Genomic DNA, 27601 nt, shown 5'->3' with positions numbered 1-27601 from the left:
CTCTGGGCGTGGGGCTTATCTAGTGGGAACCACAGGAGGTGGACAAGGCAACTCCAACATCGTGGTGGGTAAGAAGAGATGTGTGTGTGTGTGTGGGTTCTCTGGGGGGCTAGACGTGGAAGTCAGGGACTGCTTCATGGACAAAGTGGCCTTTTAGCTGGGTCTTGACTGTTGCTTTAGGTTTGGACAGCCAGGAGTGGCAGGGAAAGGAGAGTCCAGGCAGAACAAGCAACAGGAGCAAAAGGAGGCAGGCATCAAAGAGCAGGAGGTGGAAGTTTGGATTTGAGAATGCACGGGAAGAAGAGAGGGGCTGCTTAACCAGAGATGATGGACTTGAGCAGCCTAGTCTAACCCCCTACCTTCCTCTAATGTAGACTGGAAAGCAAATCAAGTTCTCAGCCTCCCTTGCCACTAGACATGGCCGTGCCACCAAGTGCTGGCCAATGGGAAGTGGACAGGACTCCCCAGAGAGAGCTTCCATCTTCTAATAAAAAGGCAAAGCCTACCAAGGAGACAGCTTGTGACTCTCAGCCTTTGGCTCCACTCCTCTTTTTGCCTAGAATATGGATGTGATGCCTGGATGTACAGCAGCCATTCTGTGACCAAGAGGAGACAGATGCTGAAAGTATCAGAGTAGGAAGCCAGAGGGAACCTGGCCTCAATGACTTCCCTGAGTACCCCACGAGCCCTGAGCATCAGGGCTGTATGTGTGAGTGTGAACAGGGGCTGGTGGAGTCCAGAGAAGCCCAGACCCAAGGAAAATTTGGCAGCAGGTGGTATCTGAAGGTTGTTTAGCGTTCAGCCAGACTCCAAACCTGCCCCCAGTATCTACCACGTCCTTCTCCTGGGACCTGGATGTGGATCACTGGACATCCTCGGTGACTGGCCTGAATGGTGGTAGCATCAATAGGACGAGTGTGGGAGCTGAAGCAGGAAGAGGAGGAGTGTGGTGTGGGGGCAGCTGTTTGAGGAGCGGGGAGACTTCTGGTTCTGTTTGACCAGGTTGAACTCTGGAGTCTGGGCTGGAGATGGACGTTGGGGTTCACGAGCAGAGAGTAGATGGCAGAAGATGGAGGAGAGAAGAGAAGCCTGCTGAGGGCTGCCCAGGTGTAGGGCTCAGGTGGTGGCCCAGGGGGCAGGGATGGGATGCGGGCCAGCAGGCAGCGGGAGACCCAGGAACATCCCTCGAGAAAGACCTTCGCTGTCTGTGACCATATTAGTTTCCTGTGGCTACTGTCACAAATTGCCACAAATGGCGTGACTTAAAACAAAAGAAATTAATTTTCTCAGAGTTCTGGAGGCTGGAAGTCTGAAATCAAGGAGTCGGCAGGGCTATGCTCCCTCTGCAGGCTCCAGGGGATGATCCTTGCTGACCCTGATCCTTGCTGCCAGCTCCTGGTGGCCCCAGGCACTCCGTGGCTCGTGGCTGCATCCCTCAGACTCCACCTCCGTCTTCACCTGGCCCCTCCTCTGTGTGTCTGTGTCCCTTCCTCTTCTTATGAGGACACCGGTTGTGAGGTTCAGGGCCCGTCCTAAATCCAGGATTTCATCTCCCGATCTTTAACTAATTATATCTGCAAAGACCTTATTTCTAAACAAGGTCATATTCTGAGGTTCTGGATGGACATGAATTTGGGGGGGGGACACTTTTCAATCCCTCAGGGACCTTGGTCAGGTGTGGGCCCCAGAGGCTGCTCCCCACCCCCCCGCCCCCTGCCAGGTGAAGGTCATGGGAGCTGGGCTCAGGGTCCCTGGGCGGCTGCCTCTCCGGGCTTGGCTGTTGCCAGGAGCCAGCTGGGCGCTGACGTGGGTGCCTGACGCAGCTCTGCTCCAGGGTTTCCCATAATTACGCTTCCAGGCCGGAGACAGATTCCCCTGCTCCTCCAGAGACGCGTGCACAGCGCTGATAATGAGCTCTACCATCGGAAATTACCTGTTTCTGGGGTTAGAAGTAATTTTCCGTCTGGGAATAATTGACTTGAGGACCTCAGGCAAGCAAGCTACAAATGGGGGAACTAGGTGGTTGAAGAGTCTCTTTGAAAAGGACGGAGGACAAACCCTCCGGATGCAGAAGGCGTGCCTGGCCCAAGCCCTTGGCCACGTCGGTGCGCGGGGCTATGGGAACCCAATTACCCTCGTGGTTCCTCATGCCACCCCCCTGATGGCCTGGCCGCTTCCACAAAGTTCTGCTCTGCAGTGCAGCCTGGGGGAGACGCTCCATGGCAGGGAGAGCCCAGGCTGGGCTGGGGATGTGAATCCTGACTCCGGCCCGTGGGGAGCAGGAGGTGTGGCCGGCCTCAGATTCCTCTTCCTCTGAAAGGGGGTAAAGTGACCCACCCGGGCATCAGGCAAGGGTCACGTGGGCAATGTGCGTGAAGTGTGTGTGTGTGCCTGGCACGTAGTATGTGCTCAGGGAAAGTGGCTCATTCTCCCGGGAAAGTGGACATGACGACTGAAGGAAGGGCGGCGATAGGATGAATGGGAAAAGGTATAAGGTCTGGGTTCCATCCTTTCTAGCAATTCATCGAGCAAGCCGTCGAATATCCCTGGGTGAGTGCAAAATGGGGTCAGAATAGCAGGGCTGTTAAGGGGTGAGATGTGCAAATATCTTACAAACTGTAAAGTGCTGTCCATCTGCATTTTATACATAGTAACAGGAAAACCCCAATCACCACACCCCGTCTGCTAGACCAGCATTGATCTTCTGGTTACCCCAGCGGTTCTCAAAGTGGGGTTCCTGGGCCCAGCCGGCATCAGCTGGGAACTTGCTAGAAAGGCACATTTCAGGGCCTACCCCAGACCTACTGAATCAGAGACTCTGGACTGGGGCCGGAGGGTCCTCCAGGGGATTCTGCGTGTGCTAGAGTTTGGGAAACACTGTTTCACGTGGGCTCCCCTCTCCTGTTCAGAGCCCCCAGACATGCTCAGCTTCTCAACTGTGCTTCCCCGCTTCCCGTGAGCCTCTCCCAGAGCCGCACTGCTGACCTGGTATCTTCCAAACCCCTAGATATCGGCGCCCCTGGTGTGTTCCAGGCAGAAGCACTGGTGAAATACTGAGGCCTGTGACTGTCCCGGCTCCCGGCCACTGGCAAGAGCAAGGTATTCACTGCCAAGTGCTCGTGGGTGCGGCTGTGAGGGGACCACCATCTCCTCTAGGGACCCTTTGGAAACCGGCCAAGGAGTCGGAATCCAGGATCTTGATTTCCTCTCTGTCCCCACCCCCCGCCCCCGGGTGACCCTGGGTCTCAGTTTCCCCATCTGTGTCATGGGAACGCTGCTCTGGAGGGTCTCTCCATCACTTCTGAGATGTCTTCCCAGCGCAGGCCTGGAGCCGTCTCCCCTGGTTTTGCTTCTGACCCCGAGGTGGGAGACCCTTTAACGTCTGGACTCGGTAGAGGCGGGGGGTGTCTCCTCTGCTCTGGCTCCTGCTGGAGATCTGACGGGGAGGGAGATCAAGACCTAGGAGGGCGGTGGCTGGGTCTGCTGCAAGACTGAAGTGTCCTGTGTGCACCCGCCCCCTTAATGACATGCAGATGGTTGCAGCTGGGGGGGACACAGAGAGGAGGAGCCAGGTGGGTACCCGTGGCCCCTGCCCGAAAGGGGTCCTGGCATGAATTCTAGCTCTCAGCAGAGGAGTTAAATATAATATTGCGCCCCCTCCCCACATTTGGCTGGCGCTCTGCAGTTTATAATCACATTCAGGCGCTGACACAGAGCCTGCCAGGGTGCCCCTGTGAGCAGAGCGCTTGGGTCGGGAGGGGCTCAGACAGGGGTACTTGGGGCTGTGTTAGATTAGGTTTCAAACCCTGGTTGGCTACTTCTTAACTGTGTGACTTTGAGAAAGTCACTTTACTTGTCTGAACCTTACTTCCTCATGGGAAAAACGGGTCTATGTAAATGATATCCCCTGAGGCTGTGCAGTGCATGACCTGTAGAGCTGTACACAGCGGCCCGCCCCATCCTCTCTTTAGAAATCCCTGCCAGTTTTCCGTGTTACAACAGCTACTGTCAAATGGGTTCTGTGATTCACTACTTGGGTTTACACAGAAAAAGGGGCTTTGTGGTTAAGGGCAGTTAGGGGCTGCTGGGTTGCCGAAGGGATGTTCACGTCAGGCAGGTGAACCACAGACACCGGGAGGACCCAGACCCTGGTCTTCTCCAGAAGCAGACCCCGAGGCAAGATCGGAGGGCCTTTGCACTGGCTCTTGTCTCTGCCTAGAATGCCACTCTCTGCCCCAGATCTCTCGTGCTGGTTGCTTCTCATCTGAGCACCCTTCCAAATGTCATCTCCTCGTAAGCCCTTCCCTGCTCCGCGCTTCTCAAGTGGACTCTCAACCCCTCCCATCTCTGCTGACCATCACTCTCTTCTCTTCTTGCCTTAGCACGTATCAGTATACGAAGCCTTCATCTCCTTCTCCTTCTCCTTCTTCTTTTCTCCTGCTCCTCCCCCTGCCCCCATTGTCTGAATCCCCCAGCAGAATGTCAGCTCCCTGCGAAGGCGGCCCTGTCTGCTTTGTTCGCTGCTGGAGGCTCACCACCGAGCATAGAGCTCATACGCAGTAGGCGCTCGGCCAGTGTTTGCTGGTTGACTGGCTGAACGTGCCTGGAGGTCGGGTGAGCTGGAGGGTCTTGGCGCCAAGACTCGACTAAACTGTGCAGTCCGGACGAGTCACGGCTCCTCCTGAACCTCAGATGCCACTTCTGCAAAACCTAGGAAGCCAACCAAGCCGATGTGAGGACTCTGCTCCAGGAGGGCAGCGCCCCGCCCGGCACAGAGTGGGAGGACCGCGCAGATGGCATCCTGCCTTCCCAGCTGGGAAGGGCAGTGGCTCACTCTCTGCTGGGCTTTCAGCCTCCCGCCCACCACTCGGGCATTCACAACACGTTTAATTTGATTTAGGGAGGGAAATGGTCTCTATCTTTTGGGTGGTGGTAGCACTGACGGTCTATTTCCTGCTCAGTGCTGGGTGCCGAGTTGGCATTAATGTAGAAAAATTAGTATTATCAAGAATGCATTTGGAGCAATCTCTTGCACTGCAGTCCTTGACAGGTTAATTAAACTTGATAAATGCTCTTGTCTAAAGATAACTTTTGAACAATGGAGCCAGTCACCCGCTTATTAGTTGTATACCTGCTCCGGCAAATTGCTGAGGCGGTGTTCCGAGATCCCTGGGGCCCGCGCTGGGACTGGGGACGCTTGGGGAGAGAGCTGCTCAGCCGCAGCTGCAGGACCCAGCACAGGCCTCCTGGGCTTTGGGGGGGGTGGGCACTGTGGAACAGGGACAGCAGAGGAGCATCTCCACCCCGGCTCCGAGCGGGAACTCTGCCTTCTTCCACCTGCAATGCCCATCACAAACCCCCTTCTGCTCAGCACCCGTCCCATCACCATGACAACCTATCCCATGCTGAGCACCACTGGGGGAGATGGGAGAGCCTAGAGATATGACCTTTGCCCTCCACCTGGAGTCATTGTCCTGGGGGCCCATCCTGGGGTGGCATGGTTTTCCCTGCCATTCTGCTCTCCCCCCCCAGTCTCCCCACATCACTGGCAAAGCCGGTGATGCACAAAGCTGCTACCAGGATCTCAGCAACAAAACGGCCTTCCTAGAGTCCGGCATCAGGACACCCGGGTCACATCACCATAACATCCCAAATTCTGTCAAACTCTTCTCCGGACACCAACCAAGATGGCCAAGTGCAGAGACATGAGGGACGATGGGATGTCACAGGAGTGACTGCACCACCCCCAAAGACCCCCAAACGGACATGGGGCACTGTTTAGAGGAACAGGTGAAGAAAGATGCAGGTGGTTGTAACAAGTCACCAAGACTTTATGGGCCTCGGAGAAGGGCTCCTGCCGTTCTCAGCCCAACGCCTCTGGAGCAGCCCCCTTATTGAACCTCCAGCAGGTGGCTGTGGCTTTGACCCTGGCCTGACTCAGAGCCCCCTGGGCATGCACACTCTCCTGGACAGCAGGAGGAGGTGGGCAGGCTGGGTTTGAGTCCTACAGTTTATTTACAGCTGTGTGGCCAGAGGCAGATCACTATGCCTCTCTGAGCCTCAGCGTTCTCAGCTGGCCCTGCCTCCCTCAGGGAGTGAAGAACAAATGGGACATCCGTGGGCATCTCCTCCGTCCAGGACTTTGCGGAGGGGAGATGCTGTGGCGCTGGAAGGATTGCACAGGAGAAGCAGCCCTGCCCAGTGCACGAGGGAGAAGACAGGCCAGGCCAGAGCCACTTGCCGTGAGCCCAGCAGCTCTTCCTGCTTTGCTTACACAGCACAGGTATGGCCAGCAGCCCTGACTAGTGAAGGGGGCCCCTTGCTCTTGGCAGAAGAGGTCGCCCCAGTGGGCTGGGCTGTTGCGGCTGCAGTCAAGGCTCCAGAGAGTTGGAGAAGCAGAGCGCTGCAAAGAGACAGAGTCAGGCCTGGGGTCTGGAACCCCCGACACTTGGTCCTCAGGCTCCTCCTCCTCGGGCCCACCCACCTCTCTGGTGGTTTCTCTTTTTTCTCTACTCCTTGCTTGCCATGTTCCAGCCACACTGTCTGCATTTCACTTCCACACCTGGATTGGGCTCCCGCCTTCCACATGACCTTTGAAGGTGCTGTTCCTTCTTCCTGGGTTGCCTTTCCCTCCTTCCTGTGCCTGTGAACTCTTACTTAATACTTACTTCTCAGCTCACAACTCACTTTCTCAGGAAGACCTTCTCTGATCTCTCCCACCAGCTCAAATCTTCCTTCTGTAGGCTGCATTGGTAGGAACTGAGTTAAGCGGCTAGAAGCAAGAGACTCAGCCACAGGGGTTCAAGCAAGTTAGGGGTTTATAATCTCCTACAAAAGAAGTCTGGGGGTCAGGAGTGTAGAGATGGGATAGTGAGTCCACAAAGTCAACACAGACACAGGCTCCTTCTGTCTTTCTCCTCTGTGGCTTCTAGTCTTAAGGTTGCCTCATGATCACAAGATGGCTGCTGGAGCTCCAGTCATCTCATCTGTGTGCCAGATAGGAAGAAAGGGAAGGGAAAGGGACAAAAGTGGAAGTTTTCCAAGGTGAGTCAGCCCCTTTTAACAACATCTTCTAGAAGTCACACCCAACAACTTCCATTGGCTACTGGCTACAAGGAAGGCTGGAACAGATAGTCTTTCAGCTGGTTTCATTATGACCCCCCCACCCCCCCGTGAAGGTAGAGTCAGTAATTAAAGAAGAGGGAAGAAGGGATATTGGGCAGGCCCCTAGCAGTCTCTGCCAGACAGACTCTCACAACCTAAGTGATTCTCATTTGTCTCAATTGCAATTTTATAATTGTTTTTAAAATTTTTTAATTTTTAAAATTGAAGTATAGTTGATTTACAATGTTGTGTTAATTTCCACTGTACAGCAAAGTGACCCAGTTTTTTATATATATATATATATATGTATATTCTTTTTCGTATTCTTTTCCATTATGGTTTATCACAGGAGATTGAATACAGTTCCCTGTGCTATACAGTAGGACCTTGTTTTTATCCATGCTATATATACCAGTTTGCATCTGCTAATCCCAAACTCCCAATCCATCCCTCCCCCACCCCCCTCCCACTTGGCAAACATCAGTCTATTCTCTATGTCTGTGATTCTGTTTCTGTTTCAGAGATATGTTCATTTGTGTCATATTTTAGATTCCACATATAAGTGATATCATATGGTATTTGTATTTCCCTTTCTGACTTACTTCACTTAGTATGATAATCTCTAGGTCCATCCATGTTGCTGCAAATGGCGTTATTTCTTTTTTATGGCTGAGTAATATTCCATTGTTTATATACACCACATCTTCTTTATCCATTCATCTGTTGATGGTCACTTAGGTTGCTTCCATGTCCTGGCTGTTGTGAATAGTGTTGCTATGAACATTGGCGTGCATGCATCTTTTCTAATTACAGTTTTCATCTTTTCTGGATATATGCCCAGGAGTGGGATTGCTGGATCATATGATAATTCTATTTTTAGTTTTTTGAGGAACCTCCGTATTGTTCTCCATAATGGCTTCACAAATTTACATTCCCACCAACAGTGTAGGAGGTTTCCCTTTTCTTCCCACAATAAATAAACTTTTATATCCCGTTTTAAAGCTGGGGCTGGGACCTCCAAGTCTGGCCTCCAAGGCCTGTGTGCTTTGCACTGCTCCGTATGCCCTCTTAGTGCCCACCGGGGGCTGCTCTGCTATGATGTCGCTCACTAATCTCCAGCCCGGGGTCCCAGCTCCGAGCCAAGCGGGCTGAGGAGTGCAAGTATCGTTATCCTCAAGTCACAGCAGCGGAAGTCTTAATTTCATTCCGAGGCTCACATCTCAGCACAGAACTGGCTCCCCCTTGGGAGGGGGGCTGTGCACGGATTGTCCTTGCGGTGGCATCTGCATCGGGAGGTGATGAAACTCTTCTTATCTGAGCAGATCGATTCAGTCTCGCTATTTCTCTCCTGGGAGCAGCCCCGGTGCCTGCAGGCAGAGTTGGAGCGCCTCCTCCAGCTGGCCTGCCCTGTCTCACTCCCATTGCCGCCTCCGGGAGCTCTATGGTATAAGGAAGGAAACAGAAGCCACGCCTCTGGGTTTGAGTCCTGCTTCTGGGCACTGGGGACACGGCCGTGAACGAGGCTGGCCTCCAGCACATCACGGGCTGTGGTGGGGGGGGCGGTGGGTGCCCACGTAGGCAGTGGTCATGCAAAGCGGGAGGAGGGACTACTTCACTGGGGCAGGAGTCATCAGGTAGGGCTTCCCAGAGGAGGGGACAGGCAGGCAGAAGGGGACGTCCAAGGGCACTTCTGGACAAAGGGAAATGCACGGTGTGTTTGGGGTTACAGGGGTAAGAGTGGGCATGGGGTGGCCACAGACATGCTGGAGAGGCCGCCTGGCACAGGGTCGCCAGAACCCTGAGAGTCTAGGTGGGTGATGATTTTGAACCTGCTATTTGCTTCCCCACTCTGAACCTCAGGCTCCTTTTCGGAACTGTGGCCAAAGTGTGACCTAATAAGGTGGCCCCCTGTGGTCCTTGTGAGGGTGCTATGGCTCACAGTTGGTGCTAATTAAATAATGGCTTTTGCTATCACCAGGGTTATTATGACATCACATTAATTACTATTATACAAAATCCTTCACGTGGTGTGTCTGCAAAGGTTCGAAAAACAGAAGCCACTTACTTTGGGAGGAGAGAGATTTCATACGGGAGATTAGATGCTTTCCAAGCCTTGAAGGCTGGGGAGTGAGGGTCAGTCCACGGACACTGTGCGTGTCCCGGTTCTGCGATTGTCCTGTGGGCCTGGCTGGGTCCCTGATGGCTTTTATGTGGCGAGTGGCACAGCCCCCTCGGCCTCAGCCCAGCTGCCTCACTTGGAACCTGGGGTCCACTAAGCCCCTGGGCTCCTCAAGGCACTTCCCAGCCCCAGCTCCAGGCCAGGCCTCCTGGAGTTTATCTTGCGCTTTCTGTTGAAGTTTCTTAAAAAAGCCTTTTGAATGTAAAATGAAACACCAATATAGAAAACCACATACAATAAATGTTACTGTAACCACCTCCCGGGTCAAGAATGAGAGCCTCGTTTGCTGCCCTAGCCCCCTCCATGGGCCCCATGGAGGCCCGTCACAGCCCCTTCCTTCCCCAAAGTAACCTCTGTTCTGACTTCTGCCACCATCACTTTCATGCCTTTCTCTGTGGTTTTATCATCCAAATAGAAGTCATTCATCCTTTAAAACTTCTTGTGTCCTTCATGTCTCTTTCGATTTATAGGCACCTTCATTCCTTAATGTGTCTGTTGATGAGCGGGGGCCGCTTGACTGTGGCCTTCCCCGTGGTCAGTAGTCCGCCCGCCGACTGTGTCGTCCTGGTGCCATCCTGCAAGTGCCCCCGAAAGGTTCTCTGCCCTCCTTTCAGACTACCTGACTCTTGAAGGGAATTTCTTGCAGGCCGAGCCGGAATGCCAGCACCTACGGGAAACCTTCCTTCCCAGGCATCTCCTCACCAACCCCCGTGGCCTTTGCCACAGGAAGGCTCTCTGCTTCCCATGTCCTGCTCCCTGCGAGGGAGCATCTCCAGGACGGGCACTGCCATGACCCCTCCCCACACTCCCCTGCCTAGCCGGGCACAGACCGGGCACAGCTGCACTGCGAAACAGCTGTCCGCAGTGACACGCACGCAGTACGCCGGGCACTCTGGGCCGTTCACATCTGGCGGGGTACCTCTGCCATCATTCTGTGGTCAGTCCCCGGTGGACAGGATTGGAGAGCTCGCATGCCTGCTCTTTGGGCAGCAGTCAGGGGTAGGAGCTGGGTGGCAGTTGCACCTGGGGGCCAGCCTGGCCTGGCACCTACTTCCGTGTGACCCCCAGCAGGCTGCTTGGGCTCTCTGAGCACCCATATCACCCCCAGAAATGTGTTTTTTTTGTCATGCCGAATGGAGGGTGGAAACTGGCACAGGCCTCATCAGCTGTGAAGGGCTTCCCCACAGGAGGCCCCAGGTGCTGGGTTCTGGGTGGTGGGTGCAGTGGGCACAGGGTGTGGAGACAGATCTGGTTCAGCACCTGGCTCCCCCGCTCACTGACCAGAGCTGGGTGGGCTTTCCAGGGCTCCTGCCCTGTCTGCAAGGAGGGGGCAATGTGACTGTCACCTTGGAGGGCCGTGGCGAGGGCAGGACCTGAGGGTGAGGGGAAGCCCGGGTCCCTGTCCTGTTCGTGGTTGGCATTTGATTGTTCAGGTACTCACGGAGTGCCGGCTGTGTGCCAGGACCGGGTATCAGGCGTGGGAGATGTAGACGTGAGGCCAGGAGAGAAGAAACTCACCAAGGTCCCTGTGTACCCACCTCTGGCCACGCCCCCAGGGGAGTCTGGGTGCTGTGGTTCCCAGCTGGGCACATCGTCGTCGGTGCTGCCCCCATGGAGGGGTCCTCAGATGTGCCAGCCCTGACTTGGTGCCTCCAGTGAGTTTCCCAGCGAGGCCACATATTCCCAGATGATTGCATCCTGCGACAGCCTTTGCTATTTGCTGATGTGCAGACCTCTGACCTGGGGAGGGGATTGGGGTCCTGAGGCTGGGAGCACTCAAGGCCTTGGCCCCTGGACCCGGGGCTTCAGGGCTCAAATTCTTGCCTGCAGACCCCCACCCAATGCCCCTCCTGTCCTCCTGTCAGGATCACCTCCAACTCTAGACCCTGCACTTGGGCCACAGAAAAGTGTCCAAATCCTGACCCTCATACTTACCACTGTGAGGCCATGGGTCTGCGAGGTGAAAGGTGCCAGTAACGTCTGATCCTCATGCAGTACTCCCCACCTGCCAGGCACTGGTCCAAGCTCCCGAGGGGAATTACTTCACTCTGTTTTCACAATAGTGAAGATAATGAGGCAGGTACCATTTTTATCCCCATTTTACAGATGAGAACACTGAGGTCCAGATTGGGTATGGTACCTGCTGAAGGTCAGCAGCCAGTACAGGGCAGAAGCGGGATTAGAACCCAGGCAGGCTGACTCCAGAGCCATGGGCCAAACCTCTGGGCTGCCCTGCCCAGCTTGGAGGGGCATCTCTAGATGACAGGGACACAGCTCCCTCATCTGTAAATGTGCAGGGTGGTGGTAAAAGTTCTGAGGAGTGAGGCTTGGGGAGTGTTGGGCCCAGGTGTGCAGGTGGGGTGTCAGAGGACATGGCCACTTTCTCCTCCTCCCCTGGGCAGGCCGATCTCCAGGGAGCAGAAATCTCCCCATGTGAGGAGGAGAGGGAGCTGATGGGGCCATCAGGGCCTGTGGCATCCTTAGGAGGGTGGCACACGGCAGACCTAGTGTTCCTGGATGACCACAGCTATCCCCAAGGCTCAGGCCTCACAGTCCAGACCCTCTTGGCGTCCCTCCCCTATCCCAGCCCCTTGCAAACCTGATTTCTTTGCCCTTTCTCCCCTGATGAAGCTTTGGAATGAGCTGCTATTTTTAGCGTCTCCAATCAGGCCGGCATCACGACTGGCTATTGTTAGCATCTCAGTGCGACACTCAGGACCTGATGTTGCCTTCAGAAAGGGGTGAGCTCATCAGCCCAGAGGTCCACGGTCACCTTTCCATGAGGCTCAGTAAAGCGTGGGAGCTCCCTCCCAGCCCTCACCCTGGGCCGAGGGCAGGGACAGAACTGAGAGTCAGGACAGGATTGGGAGTCAGGAGCAGCCTGGGAACGGATGAGCAGTGAGCCTCTTCCATGAGCATCTTGTTCTGTTCTTCTACGAGCATCTTCTACATGCTGGACACTGATTTACACACAGCTCTGCCCATCAGCAACTCTTCCCCTGCTCCAGGGCCACACGAGGTTTGCTCTGGGAATCAGCTCCCCACCATGCATAATGCCATGCTGACCCATGCATCCTTCTGCTGTGGGAGTGGGCACATCACCCGGGCCGCCGGTCAGGAGCTCCATTCCTCCAGGTCCAGTGACTGACTCAGGAATGGGCTCATGGCCCAAGCAGGATGTGGAAATATCCACGCTCCACCTTGAACAGAACCTGTTTTGTTGGAGTGACAACGTGCCCACTTAAAAATGGATGTTATCAGGTCCCCTTGCAGTTAGGAGAGGCCATGTGATGTAAGAGGAAGTCTGCTGACGTACTTTCCTACCAAAGGGGATGGTCTCAGCCAGCACAAACCCTTCTTCTTCCTGCCTGGAATGTGGATTTGGTGCCCAGAGCAGGAGCAGCCATGTTGCAACCATGAGATTAAAAACCGTATCATAGGACTTCCCTGGCAGTCCAGTGGTTAAGGCTTCGCCTTCTGGGACTTCCCTGGTGGCGCAGTGGTTAAGAATCCATCCGCCAATGCAGGGGACGTGGATTCGAGCCCTGGTCCAGGAAGATCCCACATGCCGTGGAGCAACTAAACCCGTGCACCACAACTACTGAGCCTGCACTCTGGAGCCCGCGAGCCAAAACTACTGAGCCCACGTGCCACAACTACTGAGCCTGTGTGCCACACCTACTGAAGCCCACGTGCCTAGAGCCTGTGCTCCGCAACAACAGAAGCCACTGCAATGAGAAGCCCACACACCGCAAGGAAGGGTAGCTCCCACTTGCCTCAACTAAAAGCCCACGTGCAGCAACGAAGACCCAACAGAGCCAAAAATAAATAAATAAATAAATAAATTTATTGGAAAAAAAAAAAAGACTTCACCTTCCAATGCAGGCAGTGGGGGTTCAATCCCTGGTCGGGGAGCTAAGATACCACATGCTTCGCGGCCAAAAAACCAAAACATGAAACAGAAGCAATACTGTAACAAATTCAATAAAGACATTAAAAATGGTCCACATTAAAAAAAAAATTGTTAAAAAAAACCCAACTGTATCACCCATGGCAGAACAGAGCAAAGGCTGGGCCTCCTGGGAAGGGGACGGTGGCCTAGACACACATGTATTGTATGTGTCTCTGCTTCAATACATCTTTCTCTTCTTCAAACCTCGCTAAGATGATGGCGAAGATCACTCTAAAGGCATCCTTCTCAAATACAAAGAGAAAAGGAGAGGAGACCAAAGCAGTACTTTAGAAGCTGGAAAACCGGTGGGTGAGCTGTGACCCACTAGGCAGGTCCGAGGGCAGTGTAGAAAGCTGAGAGGCAGCAAAGGGCTCAGAAATTGATGCCACCAGATACCTCTGGAAGTGAGTGAAGGAGGATTATTTGAAACAAAAGCACTTAGTCTCCCTCCTCTGCTCGCAGGGCTGGGTGATTGCCCGTTGTCAGCAGAAAACCTGAGATTTATTTTTTGAGAGAGGACTGTCCTAGCTCAAGCTGCTATAACAGAACCACAGACTAGTGGCTTATAAACAACAGATATTTATTTCTCACAGTTCTGGAGGCTGGAAGTCCGAGATCAAGGCTCCAGCATGGTCATGTTCTGGTGACGGCCCTCTTCCTGGTTCACTTCTCGCTGTGTCTTCCCATGACAGGAGGGGTGAGGGAGCTCTCTGGGGTCTTTTTTATAAGGGCACTAATCCCATTTGTGGGGGCCCCACCCTCATGACCTAATCACCCCCCAAAGGCCCCACCTCCTCATACCATCACATCAGACATTAGGATTTCAACATATGAATTTTGGGGGGACACAAACATTCAGACCACAGTGAGGGTAAAGCAGGGGCCTCTGGATTGGGGGTACCAGGTACATTTGAGGATGGGGGACCACATGGAAGCAGAGGGACATGCTGCATATTAAGACCTCTTGCCCTATTCCTTCCTGCAGCTGCTGGAAAACTGGCAGCTGGGCCTTATCCCAGCAGGCAGGAGGTCGAAGATCACTTCAGTGAACCCAAACTTTCCAAGTGGAAAGATCTGATACTCTGACCCGGGATGGTCCCCAAGGAAACGGCCTGGGAGTATACCCCTGCCGTGAAGACCGTAGTCAGCAACGGCTACTCAAGTGGTTGGAACTTCCAATCAGATCCTTCCTTCCTCCCTTCCTTCCTTCCTCCCTCCCTCCCTCGCTCTCTTCCTTCCTTCCTTCCTTCTTTCCTTCCTTCCTTCCTTTCTTCCTTCCTTCCTCCCTTCTATGAGGTTTGCGAAGTGCACAGGTCTTCAGAACGCAGTTTGATGACTTTTGAGAAATGTATGCACCCACATGACACCCACATGTCTCAAGGTGTGAAACCATCCCATCAACCTTTCACCAGTCCTCCGTCACTGTCAGTCCCTGGTCCCAGCACCCACTGCCCCGTCCTGCCCAGGCAACCACTGCTCTGATCTCTGTCACCACTGATGAGCTCTGTCTGCTCTAGAAGATCACATAAATGGACCACACAGCACACACTCTCTTGCAGCTTCTTTCCTTACCCGGCACAATGCTTTTGAGCATCACCTACCTAGTCATACGGGTCAGCACTTTGCTCCTTTTATGACTGAATAGTGTCCCACGGTTTGGGTGTAACATGCTCGATCGGCCCATTCTCCAGCTGGTGGACTTTTCAGTTGCTGACAGTTTCTGGCTGTTTACAAACAAAGCTCTATGAACATTCTTATACAAGTCTTTATGTGGACACGTACTTCCAGTTTTTAATTGGACCAATGACTAGGAGTGGAAGTGTGTGGTCACAGGCCAGGTGTGGTCACGAGAAATGGACATATCGATTTTCACTGATACACTCGGGGAATAAGGGGTCCTTGTAACAGGACCAGATGCCATAAAACAGGGACATTCAGAGAACTAAAGAGCTCATAGAAAATAAAAATATGACAGCAGAAGTGAAAAAATAGATGAGTTAGAAACCGAACATTATCTAATCTTATAGAAAGCAGAGCAGTATCCCTTATTCACATCTTCCTTTTCGTCTCCCGAAAAAGGATTCCAGTTTTTTTTTTATTTTTTACAGTCCACGTCCACACTCTGCTAAGCTCATGATTAAGTATTTCATCCTTTTTCTTGCAATTGTCAACAGGATCTTCTTTCTCGTTGTATTTTCTCTCTGCTATAGGTGGATGTTACTAATTCCTGCACTTTTATCTTGGTTTTAGTTTCTTCTGAAAGTTTAAAGCCTCTTTATTGTTTTTGCTGTTTCTCTTATTACATAACAATTTTTAAAACTATAAGGAAAAGCATGAATCTTCCCTGAGTCCCCCCCACCCCGATTAAAAATATAAGAAAGCAGAGCAAAACAAGACACAGAAATAGAAAATAGAAAAGATAATAACACTAGAGGGAAATCCAGGAAGTAAACATCCAAATATTGAAGTTCTTCAAGGAGAGAACAAAGAAGGCCGAGGGAAGAAACGATCAATGAAACAATTTAAAAATTTTCACTTGCCGAAACCACTGCACGCCCAGAAAACTGATGAAAATAGGCCAGTACCAAAATATATTCCCTTGACCTTTCAGGATGTTTGGGACAAAGACATAAACCTGGGGGGCGGGGAGAAAGTTACACGCCAAGGGTCAGGATGGAGCCTGTCTCAACTTCTCAAGGGCGACTCTGGGTCCCAGGCGACCACAGTGATCCTGCCAGGTCCTCTGCCCATGGTGCTGAAAACTGTTCTGCTGTGACTTCGGTTAACGGAACCCCCTGCGCCGGGTAGCTGGAATTAGAATTGGCCCAAGGACGATGGTTTGCGGGACCTGGGCGGCAGAAGCGGCAGCGGCGTTCTTTTCTGAGAGTCTTTGCGGTTGGACAGTACGGCAGAGATTTGCAGACGTGCCGAAGCTTCTAGCCTGTTCTCAGTGTCTTCCTATTCGGGCACACTCTTCTTCTCCCGCAGGCCCTGCTGACCACCAGCAGGGCCAAGCCCACCCCCGAAGGCCACAGCTTCCCACAGACCTCACAGACCACCCCTCCAGGCTCTCGGATTTGCTCTCACTTTGGTGGTGGGACACACCTGGCTCCAGGGAGCCCCTGTGAGCCCTGACTTGTCCATTGTGACCTGCTTCAGGAGATTGGTCACTGACTCCTCTTCGGATCCTCCCCATCCCCCCTCTAGACTTCACTTCCCAGCTCCTCCTACAATTGTGCAAGTTCCTGTTTCTATAATAGATCCCCATAGCACCCACAGTAGCTCTGCTTCCTGACCAACTGCTGTCCGATACAATTTGGACACCTGAAGTGGTTCCAGAAACACACACATCAGGATAGAATTGGATTTCCGATCTGATCAGATGTGCAAAGCACAGGCACCCTTTCTTCTGTTCCCACTAGTGGCATGAAATGCTCAGTGGTCACGTGCTTTCTCCTACACCTGGTCATCCCGGTGGTACTCGTCACTGAAAGATGACGAAATACAAACGGGAAAAGAGTATGTGTTTCTATGGAAAAGAAATTACAGTATTTGAAGCTTCCATAGAGGTAAGACACTAAAATTGTGCTGCGAAAGAGTTGTCAGGAAATTTGAAATCCAAAAGGAGTCCTGTACTCTGACTGCTTTGGATGTCTCTTTAAACTTTTCCTTTAGTAAGAAACCTAAACTAGAAACTAGAAAATTCACCAGGAGTTAGGTTCTCACAACAAACACTCCAAGAAATGCCATTTGGAGGTAATGCCAACCACAGCCAAAGAAGAGTCCCCACATCAAAAGGATGCACCATTAGATATTTTCAATTTGAAATAAGATGGTTGAGATTACATACGTGTCATTTTGTTACAAAAAAATGGAGGTAAAATTCACACAGAATAGTATTAATCATTTTAAAGTCTGCAGTTGAATGGCATTTAGTGCATTCACATGTTGTGCAACTTTCTAGTTTCAGAACATTTCAGCACCCACTCCAGAAGAATCCATGTATCATTTAAAACTGATTCTCTGCTTTACAATACCTTTTAGAGTGACGGACATTGGTTGGGAGAGCTGTGTGCTGGGGAGGGAGGCTTTGGGCTTCTAGCTTCTCCCTGTCCCTCCATGTGGTGAATTTTCTGAAGCATGAAGCCCCCCAGACAAAGGGGTGTAGAGTTGGGAGGTGGAAGGAGAGGCAGACCCTGTAGGCATCCTGAGAGCTTCTGGGTCAAGCTATGCCTGAAGCTGGCTCCAAGCCTGGAGCTTCTGCATTTTAGGAGCCACTAAGGTCTCTGCTTTATTTATCAGTGTGAGTTGGGTTTTCCCACCTGACCTGTAACAGACATGATCCCACTGAACCCTTGCAGTGACTTGGTTCGTAGTCACCTGAGCTCTAGTTTACTGACCTGGATAGTGAGGCTCAGAGAGGAGAGGTCCAGCGGCTGATCTTCTCTGCCTCCTCTTGCTCCCATCTGTCTCCACGGCCCTCAGATATGAGGGAGGAAGTGGCTGGGTGTGAGCAAGGCTCTCTCTGCCCTGAGGCCCAGGACCCTCCCCTTGACCACCTCTCTGCTCTTCTGTCTGTGCAGAAGACTCTCACAGAGAGAAGCGGGCAGGGGTCCTCACTGGGGTGGGAGGCCTGCAGAGCCGCCAGCCTCCGTTGCTGTTAATGGCTGCACAAGACGCCTCCCACTAAGAAGTTTTCTTTCTTTCTTTTTTTTTTATTGGAGTATAATTGCTTTACAATGTTGTGTTAGTTTCTGCTGTACAACGGAGTGAATCAGCTCTATGTATACATATATCCCCTTCCTCTTGGCCCTCCCTCTCATCCACCCCCGTCCCACCCAGCTAGGTCATCACAGAGCACCGAGCTGTAAGATGTTTTCTTTGCCATCTGAGTGGGACATTGAAATTTGTCTATAAGCCTGTGAGACGGCTCATCTTCACAAGTCCATGCTCGCATGCCTCTGTGTGACCTTGAGCAAGTTCATTAACCTCTCTGTGCTTCACTTTTCCCAGCTATAAAATTTAGTCGTTGGACTACACCAGCTCCATCCAATAGAAACATAACGTGAGCCACATACATAGTTTAAAATTTCCAGGTAACCCACATTTAAGAAGTAAAAAGAATTAGGTAGGGACTTCCCTGCTGGCGCAGTGGTTAAGAATCCGCCTGCCAATGCAGGGGACATGGGTTCGAGCCCTGGTCCGGAAAGATCCCACATGCCGCAGAGCAACTAAGCCCGTGAACCACAACTAATGAGCCCGTGTGCCACAACTATGGAAGCTCGCACACCTACAGCCCATGCTCCGCAACAAGAGAAACCACCGCAATGAGAAGCCCGCGCACCACAGCTAGAGAAAGCCCACGCGCAGCCACAAAGACCCAACACGGCCAATAAATAAATAAATAAATATAAAAAAAAGAAGTAGGTAAAGTGTTTTTTTTGTTTTTTTTTTTTAAATGTATTTATTATTTATTTATTTATGTCTGTGTTGGTCTTCGTTTCTGTGCGAGGGCTTTCTCTAGCTGCAGCAAGTGGGGGCCACTCTTCATCGCAGTGCGCGGGCCTCTCATTATCGCGGCCTCTCTTGTTGAGGAGCACAGGCTCCAGATGCGCAGGCTCAGCAATTGTGGCTCACGGGCCCAGTTGCTCCGCGGTATGTGGGATCCTCCCAGACCAGGGCTCGAACCCGTGTCCCCTGCATTGGCAGGCAGACTCTCAGCCACTGCGCCACCAGGGAAGCCCCGGTAAAGTGTTTTAATAATACATTTTATTGAACTCAATACATCCAAAATATTTTTACAGCATGTCATCAATGTGAGTTGTTAATGAGATATTTTACACTTTTTTTGTACGGTGTCTTCAAAATCTAGTTATGTGTTTTACAGTAACCACACAAGTCTAGCAGCTCCTGCATTGGATGGTTCTGGACTAGACTAGGTTTCAAACTTTCAAATTTGTGTTTTAAGCCACTGGTCCGTTTTTCCAAGTGAGACTCTGTTGGGCATCCCATCCTATAAATGGACAAAGGGAGGTTTCTCTGGTTGTTTCAGGACCTCGTACATCCTCCTCCCTCCCCACCACCTCCCCGCACCCCGACTCCTCGTTTATTACCCACCTCCAGCGGCCCTGAGCCTCCTTATGTAACACAGGGGCTCCTAGAAACCCTATTTGGAAATCACTGTTCTAGGTGACCCCTGAGGGCCCTAATTATTTTGGTCTTAGCTGACATCTCGATGTAGAGAAAGGCTGTGATTTCTCCCTCCCAAGCTCCGCGTTGTTGCCTCCAAAAACTCCAGAAATCCATTTTTATTCTTTCATTCATGGCATCAGTCGGTCTGGGAGAGACTATGCTGCAATAACAAATAAGTTCTCAAACCTCAGTGACTTAACACAAAGTTTATGTCTTCCTCATGAGAAGTTTAATGCGAGCTCGTAGCTCTCCTGGGTGGTGTCCTCCACGCAGTGACTCAGGGAACCAGGCTGATTCCATCTTCAACACGTGCTCTTCGTGGAAGGAAAGAGAGTGGGGGCATCACGCTGGACACGCTGTTTTGCAACCATTCCACTGGCCAGAACGCAGGAATGCAACCCCAACTTAGTGCAAGGGGGCTGGGAAATGTGGTCCTCCCGGGAGCCCAGGAGTAGGAAATGACGCTTTCAGCTTTGAGCAAGCTCCCTCCCATTTCAGGGCCTGTGCCCGTCTGTCTCCTCTGCTTGAAATGCTCTTTACCTCCCTTTAATTTAAGTTCTGATGATCTCGGTTCCAATGTTACTTCTTCAGGGAGGGCAGAGAGGAGCCGCTGCAGGGCATGGGCTGGAGCACCAAGAGGGAGGGTCCTTCAGGCCTGGCCCCCATGGCGGGGAGCTCAGATTTCATCCTACGACCCATGACCAGTGTGCAGAAATGGAAAGGTTTTCAGCCAGGCAGTGAGAGGATGGGATTTGCGTTTGAAAACAACCTCTTTGGCTGCCTCGTGGACGGAGAGCTGATAATGATATTTCTATTTTTAAGAAAGGCCAACTCCCTTGGTGGCGCCCTGAGGAAAGGGCAACCCTGCATGACTCCAACTTTGATGAATAATCTCAACTCCATCGACATATTTTACCAACGCTTCATGTAAGAGGCTTATACATTATTTAGCCTCATAGCTATCTCGGCAGAGGGGACCCTAAGGAGTGGCAGAGGGGACCCTAAGGAATAGCCGAGGGCCCAGGAGTGGGCTGGGGAGACAGCCTTTGGATCTTTTCTGCACCTCAGCCAAGGTTTCGAGCCCCACCACTTCCAAAACCAAACCACCTCCTTCATGTCCATGGACCTTGATGAATGCTAACTGTGGGTGGCCCAGGCCCCAGGCTGGCTTCTGGGGACACAGAGATGAGCCAGTTGCAATCTTTGTCCGGTGGGGAGACTGACACCCAGATGGTTGGGGGGTACGGTGATTCTCAGGAATAAGGGGACTGTGGGAACCCAGGTCTGGAATGGCTGCCCAGAGTGATAGGAGAGGTGATGTCCAAGCTGGGTTTTGAAGGATGAATAGGAGTTCACCAAGTGGGCGAGGTGGGTGAAAGTCATCCGTGCCTCTGGAAGGCTGTGAGAGCATAGAGCTTGGTGTGGGTGGTGTAGGATATGCAGCGGGCGTTGTAAACAGGGGCCCGGTCCTGAGCTTTGCACGTCAGGACGAGCTTGGATGCTGCCCTGGAGCCCTGTGGAGCTGTTGAAAGGACTTCAGCAGGGGAGTGACACAGATCTGTAATTTACAGAATGGGTCACTCAGCATGCACAAGAGTAACTGTGGGCTGGACTTCATAGCTGAAAAAGACACAGGCCTGCCCTCAGGGAGCTCCCAGTCTAGTGGGGGAGGACAGAGTGGCCTGCATACCCTGGTAGTTGAGTAATATTACCTCCTTTACAGATGAGGAACTCGAGGCTCAGAGAGGTGAGAGATTGGCTCAAGACCGCACAGTGCATACGGCACCTGGGAGGATGGCCCTGGTCACCCCCGTCAACTGGTTTCCATCCCTGTGTCGTCTCCGTCCACACCAGGGTTCGTCTGTGTGACCAGCAGAATGCAGAATTAGTGATGGTATGTGACTTCCAAAATTAGGGTATAAGAGACACTGCATTTTCTGCCTTGTTCTCTCTATGATCACTTGTTCTGGGAAACCTGCTGCCGTTGTGTTAAGGACAGGCCATGTGATGAGGAACCGAGGTCCTTGCCAACAGCCACTTGAGTGAACTTGAAAGAGGGTCCCCAGCCGAGTCAAGCCTTCAGCTGACAGCGGTCCCAGCCCACAGCCTGACAGCAGCCTTACCAGAGACCCTGAGCCAGCACCACCCTGCTCAGCTATGGCCAGATTCCTGACCTCCAAACACCGCGGGAGAGAATGTGTCTACTGTCTTAAGTGGCAAATGTTGGGGTAATTTGTTATGCAGCAGTTGGTAGCTGAAGCACATAGCTCTTTAGTGGTGGGGTCAGGTCTGCAGGGTCTCAAGTCCTGGCTTTTTCTCCACGACTCAGCCCTCTATAGTTTCATGCCTTTGCCTTGGTTCCTCGCCCACAAGTCTGTCAGTCACCCCCATGGATCCCCATTTACCCACTGGTGACAGGAGCCTGGGGCTGGGGGAGGGTGGATGTACTCACCAGTTAGGGACCTGCCTGTAACATGTGAGTTGCCTTTGGGCGGACCTCCATCTCCCTACCTGCCCTGGACACTGTATCTGTAACTGAGACCCCCTTACCTTGTCTGGCTCCCATCCTGACCCCTGGCAGAGAACCCTGAAGGGTGCCCCATCCTCAGCCAGCACCCCCTTCCTCCTCCCCAACTGCAGCTCCAGGAGGGAAGGGGTCCCGCCCGCCTGCCTTGCACACGGCTGGATCCCCAGTGTCTGGAACAGCACCCACGCAGAGCAGACACGCTGCACAGACTGTAGAATGAGTCACAGCTGCTCTAGGCACAGATACAGCCCCAGGAGGCTCCCGGCACACGTGCCTGGCTCTCAGAGCTGATGGCAGTCCAAGGCCCTAGTCCACCCCTTGATGACCAGGCTCAGATCTATTGATGGGCGTGGGGACATCTTGATCCAGGCAGTGTGGGCTCGAGCTGGGACAAGCCGGTCTGAGCGGCTGTGCGGGTCACAGGCACCTGCTTTGCCCAGCGTGGTGTCCGGACTCTTTGGGCCACTGTGCCAGAGACACATGTCCTCCCCGTGTCCCCATGGCCTCCCCGGCTCGGCCCCGAGCAGCCTCCAGCATCAGCGCGGGAACCTGGTTGAGTGAATGTCCCTCCGGGCCCAGCCTGGGCTGGACATGCTGGGGACAGAGGGAGGGGTTGCACCGGGTCCTGCACTCAAGGAGCCCGGAGGGGATGGAGGGGTCCAGAGAGAGCAGGACGCCTGGGCTGGGGAAGCCCAGAGGGGGTGCTGGCCCTGCATCCAGAGGTTAGAGGAGGGAATGCCACTCTGGAATGTCACTGGGGAGGGAGCAGAGGACAGCACATGCTGAGGGCACCAGCAGAGCTTGGTGGGAGACATCTGGGCAGGCAGGCCTGGCCTTCCCCAGCATCCTGTCCTCCACCGTGTCTCTGCTTCTTCCTGGGTTATGGGGTCCCTCCAAGGCTTTAAGCCCCTTCAGGATGCTGAAGACAGCCACCCCCGTTACTGCCTGCATCCCGAACTCTTCCCTGTCCGCCCGCCCACATCACCAACCCGATGGTCCCCAGGCCTCTCAAACTCAACAGCTCCAGAGCAGAGCTCATGATGGGAGGGGCATGGAGGGTCCTGGCTTAGAGCAGGGACCCTAGAGTCAGGCTAGCTCTGTTTCCAGCCAGGCTCCGTTGTTTTCTAGCTGTGTGACCTTGGGCAAGTTACTGAATCTCCCTGTGCAAACCAAGGATGTGTCAAGAGGTCAGGGCCAGGAGGCTTGGGAGCAGACAGGATGGGTGGAGTGTGGAGGATAGTGGGGGGCGGGTGGTAATCAGTACAGACTGAGGTTGTGACACTTCTGGGGGGTGAGGGATGGCAGCTGCTTCATCTGGGGGGTGGAGGGGTCATCCATGGGATCAGGCCAGGTTGAGTCAGCAGCAGAGCCCAGACTCTGTGATCCTCTGAGCCACTCTCTAACTTCAAGTCACAGTGTCCCCCAGGTGCATCTGCTGGCCCAGCCCAGCCCTGGGAAACTCTTGGTGGTTCAGTAATTAACATGCTGCAGAGAAGTTTGGTCTCAGCATCTGTGGGTGAGGCTGGGGGAAGAGGTGCCCTTATGTGTGGTGCCTGCGGTGTGAGGTGGCGGGCCCCTTGGGAAGGGAATCTGGCAACATCCACCAAAAGTACGGGGCACATATGCTGACCCAGCAATCCTGCTTCTAGGAAGCCGTCCTCTAGAAAGCCCCGCCCACTTACGAACAGTCAGTTCCGGGACATTCACACAGCATCGACAAGCAGAGATCTCCAGAATACGCTATTAAGTGAGAAAAGCAAGTGCAGACCGGATATACGATGCTAATTCTGTGTAAGAATATAGATTTGCTTGTATTTGCATAAAGAAACACATTGGAAACATGCAAAAAGAAATGAATAGAAATGACAACATTTGGGGCAGGGACACAGATGTGAGGGAGGCTTCTTTGGTTACAACCTGTGAATCTGTGTTTTGAATGGGGTTATGCTTATTTATTATTTATTTTAAAAGAGTAACATAGGAGCTTCCCTGGTGGCACAGTGGTTGAGAGTCTGCCTGCCAATGCAGGAGACACGGGTTCGAGCCCTGGTCTGGGAAGATCCCACATGCCGCGGAGCAACTAGGCCCGTGAGTCACAACTACTGAGCCTGCGCGTCTGGAGCTTGTGCTCCGCAACAAGAGAGGCCGCGACAGTGAGAGGCCCGCGCACCGCGATGAGGAGTGGCCCCCGCTTGCCGCAACTAGAGAAAAGCCCTCGCACAGAAGCGAAGACCCAACACAGCCATAAATAAATAAATTAATAATTGGAAAAATAAATAAATAAATAAAGTATATTTAAAAAAAAAAAAAAAAGAGTAACATAAGAGAACTTCTCTAGCGGTCCAGTGGTGAAGACTCCGTGCTTGCACTGCAGGGGGTGCGGGTTCGATCCCTGGTCGGGGAACTAAGATCCTGCATGCTGCACAGTGCGGCCCCCAAAAGAGTAACATAATAAAATTCATTAGAAGGCTCCTCACACGGGGACAGCCTCGCCGAGGCAGCGATGTTTAAGCTGAGCTGGCGATGCTGCTGGGAAGATGGCAGTACTGACTGGGAGCTTCCTGGGTGTCAGGGACCCGACAGCCTCCCATTCAAGGAGGCGCTGTATGCACCCATTTTACAGATGAGCAAACCGAGGCTCCGAGAGGTGAAATTACTTGCCCAAGGTTGCGTGGCTGGTAAGTGGCAGGGTGGTGGTTTGAACCCAGATCAGTCTTAAGCCATAACCTGCGCTGCTGGCCAGGGACCCAGGAGCCCAGGGGTTATGTGCAGGGAAGGGGACCGCTCCAAGCAGCCAAGCTCACCCGCCAGCCCACACCGCCCGTTTGTGGGCACGTGAATCCTGCCCCAGCCTGCTCAGGCTCAGAGCAGAGGCCAAGGCTCAGAGGCTCCACTGCATCTGGCTGGGGAAAGGCTGAGCCTGAGAAGGTTCCAGAGCTGGAGGGGTACCACTGTGGGCAGAGCTGAAATGAAGGGGCACGAGGCTGCACAGTCACAGGAGCCGGGCATCGGGGAGGAGGTTGAGACTGGCTCTCCTGCCGAGGTGGGCGAAGGGCTGCCGCCAATGCCCCCGTCCAGGGGCTGAGGCCAGGGAGAGCCAGAGCAGAGCCCCTCTGGGCCTGCCTCCCCGCCTCCCCATCTGCACCAGAGTGCTGGGCCCTTCTAGGTGGGGGTCTGCGGTGAGTGAATGTCAGCCTTGGCGGGCCCCACCCCAGCGGTGAGGGTTTAGGTTTTCTATAAAGTGAAGCGTTAGGACCTCTGCAGTCTTGGGCCACAAAGGATCTGAGGCTAACGGAGCATTTGTGTTTCCAAAATGACCTAGTTTTTGTGAAAAGTCCTTCTGAGGCCGCTGCTCTGATGGCTGGCAATTCTGGGTCGACTGGAGGACAAGATCCTGGTGGGACTACTGGGCCCTGTTGGATCTGGCTGGCTAAGCCACTGCCCAGGACCGCAGAGAATCCCAGCTCCTCTGAGCAAACTGGCCCGCACCCTCTCTGAGCACCTACTGTGTGCCAAGCCCTGGGCGGGCCTTGGGTGGGCACACAAGTAGTCCTCTGCCTCCCCAGGCTGTGGGTGCCACCCCAGGCTCCATGGGGAAGCACACCCTCAGCCTAAGATGTTCTGGAGAAACACCTTCCTGGGCCACTCACATCAATACCACCCTTCCTTCAAGTCTTTCCCTACTTCTCATTCCACTCTTCCACTTTGCCTTCGGTTAACAAGGACCTGTCCTGATGCTAGAAAGTGTGAGGTCTTCCTTCCTGGCCAGGCCAACTCCTAGGCATCCTTCAAAACCCACAAATGCTTCCTCCTTTGTAAAGCCTTCCCAGTTTCCCCAAGCAGACATTCTCTCACTCCTGGTGCTGCCAAGACGCTCTACGTAAATGAAGGACATGACATCAGCTACCACCAGTGGAGTTTCCACTGTCTTTTGGGCACAGTTTCAAGCTCTCTCCACGGGGATGGGGGAGGTCCCTATGAGGAGGTGGCACTGAACAGAAACCTGGCAAATGAGGGCACTGGCCATGTTCATCTATGGTGCCACGGGATCTGCCCTCAGGGTCTCACAGTCGGGTGAGGGCACAAATGCAGGACCAGAGGGTGATCACTCATTGGGCTCGTGGCTGTGGCAGAGCGGACTCAGTAAGGGAAGGGGGAGCCCAAAGAAGGCTCCTAACACTGTGGGGCGGGGCGGGGCAGGGCAGGGCAGGGCGGGAGTTAGGGGCCAGCTTGCATTAGAAGAAATAAAGCTGATTTCATATTAAAGTACAAGATGTCAGCTCTATTCCTTCCTCCTGTCATTCCACCCATATATCCACCCACCCACCCACCCATGCACCCACCCCTCCATCCATCCATCATCCATCCACTCATCCATCTATCCATCCATCCACCCATGCACCAATCCCTCCATCCATCCATCATCCATCCACTCATCCATCTATCCATCCATCCATTCATGCACCAATCCCTCCATCCATCCATCATCCATCCATCCATCCATCATCCATCCATCCATCCACTCATCCACCCATGTACCAATCCCTCCATCCATCCATCATCTATCCACTCATCCATCTATCCATCCATCCACCCATGCACCAATCCCTCCACCCATCCATCATCCATCCATCCATCCATCATCCATCCATCCATCCACTCATCCATCCATGCATCAATCCCTCCATCCATCCATCCACCCACCCATCCATCCGCTCATCCATCCATCCACCCATCCATCCATCCACCCACCCATGCACCAATCCCTCCATCTATCCATCACCCATCCATCCATCCATCCATCATCCATCTACTTATCCATCTATCCACTCATCCATCCATCCACCCACCCATGCACCAATCCCTCCATCTATCCATCATCCATCCATCCATCCATCCTTCCATCATCCATCCATCCACCCTCCCACTCACCTACCAATCCTTCTCTCCCTCCTTTTCTTCCTCCCTCTCTCCCTCCCTTAAGTACTTGTGTCCACTCTGTACCACACTCTAAGGATGCTAAGAAAAATCAAACCTAGTCCTTGGCCTTGGCCCTTGGCGGACCTCAAGCCCTAGAATTTTGCACTGAGCTTTCTCAGTCTTAGTTGCCTTGCTGGTGGGGGAGACAGAGGTGCTGACAGGCGATGACCACCAGTGTGCCCACTGGGTTGAAGGACGGGGCTGTGGGAGCCCAGGGGTGGTGCCTGGGGATCAGCAGGGGGCATCTGAGAAGACTCGAGGTGGACCTGAGGACGTGTAGCCAGGCAGCGGGTGGGGAGGCAGAGGAAGAGGTCAGCCCAAGCCAGGGCAGGGAGGCCGGGCCAGGGTGGGTTGGAGGGCATTATAGGGAGTCAAGTCCAGTTGGGCTGGGTCAGCAAGAGCCAGATCTGGGCAGGCCTGGGGGCCAGGCTGCAGGGTTGCAGGCATCTCTGACCGCTTGGCCTGGTAGGGCCGGGATCTGGCTGGGGTTTGACACTGACCCTTTTCCCAGGCCCCCCCAGGTGGGGTGAGTTCAGCTGAGAGGTGAGCGTATTGAGAGAGGAGGCTGAACACCCATTTCCTTCTCCCTGAGAGCGCCACGTGGGCTGAGGCCTGACTCCCGTGGGCGGTCGTCTCCTCTCTGGTCCATGAAGTGCCCCATTGCCCA

General features: G+C 53.3%; 1 protein-coding gene across 1 annotated transcript in view; it reads left to right on the top strand.

The window, feature by feature from the left end:
* Positions 1 to 9781: 9781 nt before the first annotated feature.
* Positions 9782 to 27601, top strand: part of LOC118902826 — a 49916-nt gene continuing 32096 nt past the window's right edge. Inside the window, exons 1-3 of the mRNA XM_036867487.1 lie at positions 9782 to 9877; positions 10102 to 10198; positions 10717 to 10883. Coding sequence (XP_036723382.1) covers positions 9782 to 9877; positions 10102 to 10198; positions 10717 to 10883 — 360 coding nt within the window. The remainder of the gene's footprint in view (positions 9878 to 10101; positions 10199 to 10716; positions 10884 to 27601) is intronic.

This window comes from Balaenoptera musculus, chromosome 10 (assembly GCF_009873245.2).
Source record: "Balaenoptera musculus isolate JJ_BM4_2016_0621 chromosome 10, mBalMus1.pri.v3, whole genome shotgun sequence".
In the NCBI taxonomy this organism is placed as follows: Eukaryota; Metazoa; Chordata; class Mammalia; order Artiodactyla; family Balaenopteridae; genus Balaenoptera; species Balaenoptera musculus.
Note: the sequence above shows the minus strand (reverse complement) of the source record. Positions and strands in the feature narration are given on the sequence as shown.